This window comes from Tupaia chinensis, unplaced genomic scaffold (genome assembly GCF_000334495.1).
Source record: "Tupaia chinensis unplaced genomic scaffold, TupChi_1.0 Scaffold000276_2, whole genome shotgun sequence".
NCBI classification, from domain to species: domain Eukaryota; kingdom Metazoa; phylum Chordata; class Mammalia; order Scandentia; family Tupaiidae; genus Tupaia; species Tupaia belangeri.
Window position 1 is genome coordinate 1,775,932 of NW_006159759.1, and position 11,180 is coordinate 1,787,111.

At 36.9% G+C, this 11,180-nt stretch overlaps 1 protein-coding gene across 1 annotated transcript in view; it reads left to right on the plus strand.

The window, feature by feature from the left end:
- PGR (progesterone receptor) overlaps positions 1 to 11,180 on the plus strand; it is an 84,511-nt gene that overhangs the window by 50,366 nt on the left and 22,965 nt on the right. Inside the window, exon 6 of the mRNA XM_014588422.1 lies at positions 10,107 to 10,412. Within this exon, the coding sequence (XP_014443908.1) occupies positions 10,107 to 10,412 (306 nt within the window). The remainder of the gene's footprint in view (positions 1 to 10,106; positions 10,413 to 11,180) is intronic.

Sequence of the window (11,180 nt, forward strand, 5' to 3'; positions counted from 1 at the left end):
ACTAATTCATGAATACCTCATGCCATCTATTCAATATAAAATAGATTTGCTAGAAATAAAGACAAACAGTAGAAAGAGAGGTGACATGGGGCCGGCAGGTGGCATGGTGGATAGGGGCGCTGGACTCCCACATGGCCAACCACGGTTCAAGTCTCGGACCTGGTGGCTTGCTTTCTCACTTCCTCTCTCTTTCTGTCTCTCTCTGATCAAACTGGAAATTAATAATGATAATAATAATAAATGAAATTAAATAAAATAATTCTTTAAAAATAAAAAGAGAGAGAGTTGACAGCAACGTAAACTGCAGGCATTTCAGACTGCAATCCAGGATTAGCCATCATTATTCTTCAGTCTGTTTACCCACATTTAAATACTAGGAGGATGGCAACCATCCCAGTGTTTTTCAAACATTGCTTTTCTACTTGTCTCTACTTCCAGACACTTACTAGATATAAATTGAGCTAGCCCATGCTATTCCCCGTATCTCTTAATCCTTTGTACTCTTTGTTGCATCATTGTCCACTCTATTCTGAGTAACTTAATTCTGTCTTCAGGATCACTGTTCTTTCTTAAGCTGTGTCTTTTAATTTATTTTCCATGTTAGTAATCTTTTTTTAAAATTTTATACATTCTACTTGTTTCTTTTATAAATTTGTTTCTTCTACAATAGCTTGTTTTTTTATGTTTTCAAATTTTTTCATGTATCTTTAATAATTATAAAAATATGTACTATAACCAATAACACTAAAGTCATAAAATGCAGGATCTAATTAAATTACTGTACCATACTAGTAAACTAGATTTTCGTTCTTAAAAAAAAAAAGATGAAAAAAGAAGTACAGTAAAAAATTTCTGATTATATATAGTGTTTACCAATGACAGCAATTTATTTTATTTTATTATTATTATTTGTTTTTTGGAGAGGTTTTTGCTATAGGGTGCATGTGCTCGCCAGAAAGACAGAGAGAGACAGAGAGATAGAAAGCGAGAAATCACGCCCCAGGGGGGATGGCCACGCCACAATCCCTTCTCCTCCATTCTCCTCTCAGGATCTTGGGCATGCACGCACACGCGCCCAGCGTGAGTTTAAGCCACTGGGTCCAGAACTCAAACCGCAGTCGACTATGTGGGAGTCCAGCGACATATCCATTACGCTAACTGCTGGTCCCACCAATGATAGCAATTTAAATACTCCCGCATAGTAAATTTCAGGTTATCAATGATTTCAGCACTGGTTCTTAAAATTTCTGAATATTTAATTATCAGCTCTTATAAGCCATATGCAACACATTGTTTACTGTTTCTGATATTTCTGACATTTCTCACTCATACCTTTTATAATTTTAGATTATTAGCTCATATTTTATAAAATTGAATTTGAAAATCCTGAGTAGCTTTAATGAATAGTGTTTCTCTCCAGAAAGTTTTTATTTCATTCTTCCTGGCACCTTAGAGATTTTACTACTGAAAGACCACATTTAATATTTATTACTTGCCTCTAGATTTTTCATACTTTGTAAACAAAATAGTTTCAAACTGCACAGCTAGGTCAGGGAGGCATAAAATTAAGAATTATCAGAGGAGATCTTTTTCCCACACTGAGCCAAGAGTGAAGCAGACATGCCTCCTTCCCATACCCTTTTGCTAGTGGATTGTGGTGGTCTTTGTTTTAAACGCCTTGATATTTTATTAACTTTTCAAGAAGTTTAGATATGTATTTGAAAGGACGTTATCATTTTATCCATGTTTAGATGTTCTAGAAAAGGAGATTTATACGTTAGCTAATAATCTATATTGCCAGAAGAAGTTTATATAGAATTTTATACCAATTTTAATAAAATTCATTAACTCTGCCTTTAAAAGTTTAAATTCTATCAATGGGTTGGCAAAGAATTTTCAGAAAACCTCTCTAGGAGATGATACAGCATTGTAATAAAGAGTAAAGGTGTAAAGTCAGAAAACTTTGGGTTTGATTTCAGGTTTTGCCTTCAATAGCTCTGGGATTTCAGACACATACCATTTTTTTTTTTAAAAAGAGATTTTTGCCATAGGATACGTGTGCTCACCAGAGAGACTGAGAGAGACAGAGAGACAGAAATGAGAAATCACCTCCCACCTTGGGGGCAGGGCCATGCCACAATCCCTTCTCCTCCAGTCTTCTTTCAGGATCTTAAGCACACACGCACACATATCCAATGTGAGTTTTAGGTTGCCACGTCTGGGACTCAAACTGCAATCAACTATGTGAGAGTTACTGTGAGGATAAATGAAATGATACATCTAAAGCATGTAGCACAGTGCTTTGGATATATTTAATAAATGGTGGCTTCAGATGTCTTTTATGTTCTGAAACCACTTCTGCAACCATTATCATTGACGAAATAAAGATTTAACGTTAATGCAAAACATATTCTTTTATCTTCTAAAAGTTCTTAGGTATGTATTTGTAGAAATTTTGAAAAATCAATGTAGTTATCATGGAGTTAAAATTAATTTACAAAATCATGATGGTAGAGGTATTTAATTAAAGTAAGTTATGGAATAGTTATTGTAGATTTATGTTCTCAAACCATATTTTACTATGAAAACAACCTGAAAGACAATGTATATATTTCACATATTAGAAAGATTTTTTTCTAAATGAGTCAAAACATGTCTCAGTTGACTCATTTTTCTAAAGAAGAGTATGCTGTTTATTTTTATTTTTAGTTATTGGATCATTGGAAAAGTCAGTACACATTTTTGCATAGAGAAATACATGATAACTTTTCCAACACCCAGTAGATGTTTAGGGTAGAACCTATAACTCCAAGAAACTGCTGAAGTTATAAAAAATATTTACTAATTTGATCTATCAAAGGCAAAAAGGAGAGAAACAGCAGTTAACATAATGTCTATGTCACTGAACGCCCATGTTAGCCGACCGCGGTTCGAGTCCCAGATCTGGTGGCTTAAACACACCGGACACGCATGCATGCATGCCTAAGATCCCAAGAGGAGAATGGAGGAGAAGGGATTGTGGCGTGGCCATCTCCCCCAGAGGGGGATTTCTGGCTTTCTATCTCTCTGTCTCTGTTTGTCTTTCTGGCGAGCGCACGCGCCCTATAGCAAAAACCTCTCCCCTCCAAAAAAAGACAAAAAGGCAATTTCATGTTTAGGATGGGATAGAGGGAAAATGGAGAGGTGAGGTGAATAAAAGAGATGAGAGGAGATACCTACCCACTTTACACTGTGAGTACACTGTGCATGCTACCTGTGTTGACTTCCTAAATCCTCATTAAGTTCTATTAAAACAGAAAATGTGTTTTTAGCCAGTGCACAAAAGATCTGCTCTAAACATGTTAAGTTTCAGAGGTCTGTTAGACATAGAAGCAGAAATGCTGAGTGGACTACTTGCATAGTTAAGTTTAGGGTTTCTGGAAAAAGTTGAGGTTGAAATTAAAAATTTGTATTCATCTTGTCTAAATGATATTAGAGATATGGGACTAGATACAAACACCTAGAAAGGGACTATAGGTCCCTAAAATAAATCTAAGGATTGAGCTTTTGGCACTCCAAGATTTAGAAGTTGACAAGATAAAAAAGGATCAGCCAGAGACTGAAGGGGTGGCCACAAGAGTGAGATGTGTGGGAGCCAATTGAGTAACTAGTATTATAAGAAGGGGGTGATCAACGGCACCAGTGCTACTGATGGGTTAGGATAAGAACTGCGAATCACCTATTAGTTTTTGACATGTGGAAATCTTGTGACCTGGTTGAGAGCTGACTGGAGAGGGCTTAAGGAGAGAGTGGGAGGAAGGGGAATGGAGAGAATGTGCGTCTTTCCATGGAACAGAGGACGCGCCCAAGGGGAGGACCTGGAGGATGTAGCTGAGAAGGCAGATGATTCCAGAGAAAAGTGCTAGAGGAGCCTGAGAAGGAATAAGACTTAGAGCAGAAAAACTTTTAGAGCCAGAGGCAGTTTAGCATTGTGACAGGAGGGAAGGAAGAATACAGGGGTAGCCACCCTATAGATTGACTACAGAGAAAATTTCCTCCAAACGGAGCTCCCTTTTTCCCTAAGCCTCCAAAAACTCAGTCTCTCTGCTTCAGGCTATATCCTTCAAAATCTCATCCATCAGGCTGAATAGTCTCCAACTATTAAGTCGCTCTTGCCCACTGCTTTCTTTTTACCCCTATGCCAACCCTCTCACATCAGAGCCTAAGTTGCTGTCCTGCCAGCAAAACAGTGAGGGCTCCTATGCATATAATCAAGACAGACTCAGGGAGGTGGCGAGAAGGGTCCCACACCCCTAGTCTCCGGTTAGATTACCCAGAGATCTGGGCACTATGTTTTTTTTTTTATAATATAAAAAATATTATAATAAATACAAATTCATTCTCAATTGTTACTCAGTTCTGGGTACTTTTGCCATTGTCCATTTACTAGATTAACAAATACTAGATGTATCATTACATGAAGGTATATAGATATGTTTCTTATTTACTAGTAGTATTTATGCATGAATGCCAGGAATATAATATTTGAAAGAATTCTCACTATAAAAATCAGACAAATCGATTAAAAATGTTATTTTGAACTCCTGGGACCAGCAGTTGATGTAATGGCTACGGCACTGGCCTCCCATTTAGTCGACCGTGGTTCGAGTCCCAGACCTGGTGCTTAAACTCATGCCACGCACACGTGTGTGCATGCCCAAGATCCCAAGAGAATGGAGGAGAAGGGATTTCAGTGTGGCTGTCCCTGCGGGGGGTGATTTCTCAGTTTCTGACTCTGTCTTTCTCTGTCTTTCTGGCAAGCACACACACCCTCTAGCAAAAACCTCTCAAAAAAAAAAAGTCACATTCCTGTTCACATTCCTGTTTGTTTGTGCCATGATAGTGTTATTTTAAGCTGTCTTTTTTTTTTTTTTTTTTTTAGGTCAAAATCACACATCATTAACATACCAAATATGTATTGGTAGTCACTACTTTTCTTTCACTCACTTATCTTTCCCTGAGGATATGATTTGCATCTATTTCTGAATATGTGGTGGATAAAATTATGTATCTAGCTTCAACCTCTTTTTTTTTTTTTAAATGTTTTTGCCACAGGGTGTGTATGCTTGCCACAGTGAGAGGGAAAGTGAGAAATCACCCCCAGGGGAAATGGTGACACCACAGTCCTCTCTCCTCCAGTCTCCTTGTGGGATTTTGGGCACACTCACACATGTGCCCATGTGATTTGCAAGCTGCCAGGTCCAGGACTCAAACTGTGGTAGGCCATGTGGAAGTCCAGCGCCTTAATCACTATGCCACCTGCTGGTCCCAACTTCACCCTCTTTTGAGCTCTGGACATTAACTTCAAATTCCCTGTGGTGGCAGAAATACAGAAAACAAAAAAAATCTGTATTTTGCTGTAACATGTGATGGAAGAAAGGCCATTTAAAAGTCAGATCAGTACATATGTACATACATTTTTACAGTTCACAATGTGTACATTGTGAGGAAATAAGGTTAACTGTCTATTTTATGACAGCCAGTTATTTTAACTAGCTAAGAGAAAAATCAATAACTAGATAGATACCAGACAGTGGAACTAGCTAAGTCCAAATCATAGGCTTTATTTCATATGCAAGCCTCCTGGAGAAAAATATTCTAAAGTAGTATTTTAAAACCATCAATTCCATGAGATATTAAGAGGTTTTCCAAAAAGGCCAGGTATATTTTGAAAATCCTAGATACTAATATTATATCAAAAACTTTCTGACTTAAAAGCTTATCATTGTTCCAATAGACCACACAGATTGCTCTTCGGGTAGTCTTTATTTCTCCAAATCTTCAGGGTAATGACTCAGAGCTAACCAAGCAGTTTACATCAAAGGAGAACTCTGATATCAGACCAAACTGATATTTATAGTAGAAGGTGAGTATAGTGGTAACAAAGTTGTAACCATTTAGCGTTTTAACAAAATATGTCTTAAAATACTTAAGATTATTTCAGTTCTTTACTATAATTCCCCTGGAATGCAGAGTTCTCCTTTGATGTATATTTTGAAAACCCTAGATATTAATATTATTCTCTTAGTGATTCACAATCTATACTGTATTGAAGGTTCTAAAATGAACTGAATAACTTTTCTGACCTAGCACTGCTCAAACACAGATGATCATAGAAGCCTTTGTTGTTTTTGTTTGTATTTTTGGGGGAGAGAGAATAAATGATAAGAAACACATGTTAATACTAAAAAATGCAAACTAAATTATATGCAAAAATTCTTCATGACTTTTCCGACAGCCCAATAGTTTCTCCCCTTTCTTACTGCCGTCTAATTAACTTCCCAAAGTGACAGCTGCCAGTAGTATCCACTTTGTGCCAAGCACTCTACCCCATACTTTACAAATTATTTTACCTAGGCTAAGTGGGATTATGAGCTACATATTATACTCCCTATATAAACTGGGGCCGGCAGGTAGCATGGTGGGTAAGGGCGCTGGACTCCCACATGGCTGATTGTGGTTCGAGTCCCATACTTGGTAGCTTTGCTTTCTCACTTTCTCTCTCTCTCTCTTTCTCTCTATCTCTATCTCTTACTCTGGTCAAATTAAAATAAATAAATAAAGTTAAATAAAATAATTCTAGAAAAAACGATAAGCTTAAATTTTTAAAACGAATTGTTAAAAAAATAAAAGATGAGTGAACTAATACTTAAATAAGTCACATAAAAGCCAAGGGTATAAAACTTTTTATATAATAAGATGTATACCCCAATATGACCAACCCAAAGATGCCATACTTTTATAAGCTGTAGATGAACAAGGAGAGTTATTACAACTCTTCAGATACATTTGTGGAAGTCCAACCTGATATTTGTAATAGGAGGTGGAGTAAAGTGATAACATGGTTGTAAGCATTTAGCATTTTAGTAAAACATGTCTTAAAATACTATAGATTATTTCAGTTCTTTACTGTAATTCCCCTGGTGTGCAGAGTTCTCCTTTGATGTAAACGTCTTGATTAGCTCCCAAAGAATCATTATCCTGAAGATTTGGGGAAATAAAGACTACTAATTAAAGAGCCATCTGTGTGGTCTAATGGAACAATCATAAACTTGGAAGTTAGAAAGTCTTTTGCTGATTGACCATGTGCCTTGTTGTTGCCCTGTTCCTTCAAGTCCATCGTATTTTATTTATAACATGTACTACCATTTAGTATTCTCTTCCTCTTTATTTATTTATGGGACCCTCCTATGTCCCCTGCCTTACTCCCAGAGTGAAGGCTCCATAAAAGCAGACAATGTCTGTTGCTCACTGCTGCAGTCTTAAAACCTTAAACAATAACTAGCACAAGAAGCCAGTAAATATTTTGTGAGTGAATGAGAGATTAAATGAAGACATCCCTTGATTAATAGCTCTTAATTAGCATCTATCGGCTTTACAAACCTGGTCTCATACTTATCCTCTATAAACTTATTCCTCATCTTTAAACTGGAAATGCTTACATTGATTTTGAATGACTTAGTTTACCTTTCAACTTTGCCCTTATCATACATCCACCAGCACCCCCCACCCCCCGCCCCACCTTTACTGTCTCGGGATTCTTGAAAAGTCTGGATTCAAAGTAGAAATGTGGATATTTGCTATGTTGATTTAAATTTATTTTGTAAAATTAATATGTTAGGAAATTGCCTTGAAATTTTATCTTTGGTATAAGACTTTTGAATGTCTGATGGACATGTAAAGCATTAACTTTGGTTTTCAAAGAGACGCCAATATCTCACACTTCAACGAAATCCTAATGAAACCAGAAATGAAAGGGTATGAAAAAGAGAAAGGAGGTGAAAGTTAATTGGTTAAAAAACCGTTTTGGAGATATTGGAGATGGGGGAGGATGTATTGTATTTTCTGTTAATCATAGTGTCTTAGGATTGAATTGAACCTAAAAAAACCCTTCAAACTTTATACATTTTCACATAATCTCCAACCTAAATCTCTTTACAGAATCCCATCAAATGAAAATGCAATCCATGCCTGAAATGCCAGTGAGATTATAACAGGGTTTAGATTATATAGGGCTTTAGAGTCCACATAATCTGAGTCTACTACTACAACCTTGGGCATACCATCTTTACACTCTTCATTTGTCCAGTCTACAAATGGATACTACTACTTACTTGTCAAGACTATTGTGAAGCTAAATACCGCATATATAAAAACTTCTAGCATATACTGTATATAACAAAAATATTACTTCCTTTTCTTTGAATGACTCTTTCTTCATCTAGAAGCCTATTTGACAATTCTGAATCCCTTTTGTATATTCACTCTGTCAATTATTTCCCTGTCACCTACAAGTTTGAGCCCACCTTCTTGGGGCTTTATAAAACAAGTGCAATCCTTCTTTTTATTTATGACAGTGCCTGCGCTCAGAAATCCCAAAGGTAAATTCTTACAGAGACCAAGTAGGCAGCATAATTGTGTGGAGTGGCAAGATGTATAAGAAGACTGAGCACTGGCTCACTACCAGTTTGTGGTAGAAACTGATCAAATCTGTGTGCCCATGCTCCATGCAAAAATAGCAGCTGCAACTCAGATTTAATAGATTCTTGTCATTCGACTAATTCAGGGATGTTTCATAACTTCAGTCAGCATTGCATGAGCCAAATTAAGCATGTCTATGGGCTAGATCAGGTTCTAGAGCCAGCAGATTGTAACCTCTGTTTGGACGTGGTAAAAAATTGTCTAACCAGAGCTACCTGGCTAAATGGCACAGCGATTTCATACAGTTGAGCATCCCATGACTGACAGAGCAGATAAGGCTACTCCTATCACCGGGACTTTCTCTGATTCACTCCAAGATACCTGTGAACTCGTAGCATCCCAGATAAACATTATGGTCTCCTTCAACCAATTCTCATGAATCAGATGTTCTACTCTTTTCACCTTTGGTTTATTTATTTATTATTTTTTACCTTTTCTTTCTAACATCATAATTCATCAAAGTAGAAATTATAGAAATCATTTAGAAATACAAATGTGGTCTGACCAGCACAGGATGTAGATTTTTTGCTTTCTTAATTTATTAAAGGGACTTTAATATTGTGTTTTGAGGTCTCATAATAATCAAGGGGTTGATTGCAAGGAAGTCTATTAACCCACTGAAGTACGAAAAATTGTGTGGCTTGTGCAAACATATGCTTTTCTTTTTTGAGTTTTTTGCCATAGAGTGCGTGCATTCACTGGAGAGAGACAAAGACAGAGAGAGGGAAGTGAGAAATCACCCCCTATGGGGATAGCAATGCCTCCATCCCTTTTCCTCTATTCTTCTCTCAGGATTTCGGGCATGCATGCACATGCACCCAGTGTGATTTTCAAGCAGCCAGATCTGGGATTCATACTGCAGTCAGTTGTGTGGGAATCCAGTGCCTTCACCACCACACCACCTGCTAGCCCTATATGCATAACATTTTTAATAAAAAAAAAATAAAGACAGAGAGACAGAAAGCGGGAAATCACCCCTGGGGGGATGGCCACACCACAATCCCTTCTCCTCCATTCTGCTCTTGGGATCTTAGGCATGCACGCACATATGCCCGGCTTGAGTTTAAACCACCAGGTCCAGGACTTGAACCGCAGTCGACTACACAGGAGTTCAGTGACATAGCCATTACACCAACTGCTCCCCTATATGCATAAATTTTAACAGATCTTTAACCAAAGAAAATCTTAAAGATCCAACAGCTACTATACACTGTTTCAATATGTTCCAATTAATATAGTCTATACTGTTAGATTTGGGGAGACAGTCTTATAGTATTGACCAATGCAAAGATTAGTCTATACAAAGAGAAACTTGTTTTTTCATTCATGTCCTTTCATACAAAACTTCATAAGCCCCTGGTTAGGATACTGGTGTAATTACCGATGCAGCACCAACTCAATGAATCCTAATGTAATTAATTTTTGAAATTCAAGTCTCAGAACTAGCATTATTGCATATTCTATTTTATTAGCTAGATACTAAAATCTGTACTGCCATGATCCTAAGACTTAAAAAATACTGTGCTGGAGGATTTAGTTCATATGTATTTACATAAATTTTTCTTTTTTCCCCCCCTTCTCTGTAGGTCGAAAGTTTAAAAAGTTCAATAAAGTCAGAGTCATGAGAGCACTAGATGCTGTTGCCCTCCCACAGGCAGTGGGCATTCCAAATGAAAGCCAAGCCCTAAGCCAGAGAATCACTTTTTCACCAAATCAAGATTTACAGTTGGTCCCCACATTGATCAACCTGTTAATGAGTATTGAGCCGGATGTGATCTATGCAGGACATGACAACACAAAACCTGACACCTCCAGTTCTTTGCTGACGAGTCTTAATCAACTAGGCGAGAGGCAACTGCTTTCAGTAGTAAAGTGGTCTAAATCACTGCCAGGTAATAATCATTTGTATATTATAGCATGCAATAAAAGATAGACTATGTTGTACTAGTAAACTGTTAAATAAAACAGTCTGTGCAGTAAATGAATTATAATGTATATAAAGAACATGGTACAGTATGTGTTTCAGCAGTTCAAAATATTTGTCTAGGGCCCTGCCATGGTCATGGAGATAAAGATGAAGTAGAGAACACATTGAGTCTTGTTGACGGATCAAAAATTACTTGATGAATGAATTCATGCATGAACCTGTTAAGGAATAGCATAAGTTTGTGTCCAACCACAGATATTTATAATAATGGAAAGAAGGCAAACTGAACATCTTCATAAGACTTTCTAGTTCATTCTAAACTCTCATGTAACCAGCCTTAGTTAGTTCAAAATAAAACTGAAGGTGTCTGTTAATATAATAAATCAATATTCAGAGTATAGTGTGAGGTCTAATGTCATGAACAAAAACAACACTCCCAAACAGCAACAAATACATAATTTGGACATATTAAAATGAACCTCCAGGTGGTATTTCCTCTTATGTACACCCAGACAAAGGGGTGTATAACTCAACAATGATAAGAACTTGGATTATATCATCATAAAAAGATTTCAGTCACTTCCGGTCAGCTGTTTTTGCTCTTTCAGCACAGCACTGTAGGAGCCAAGTGGCTATAGAATTATAAAGATGAGAGTCTTTGGTTTATATCATAGACTACATAGCCAAGAGAATGAATGAATATTCATTCATTTATATATATATATATATATAT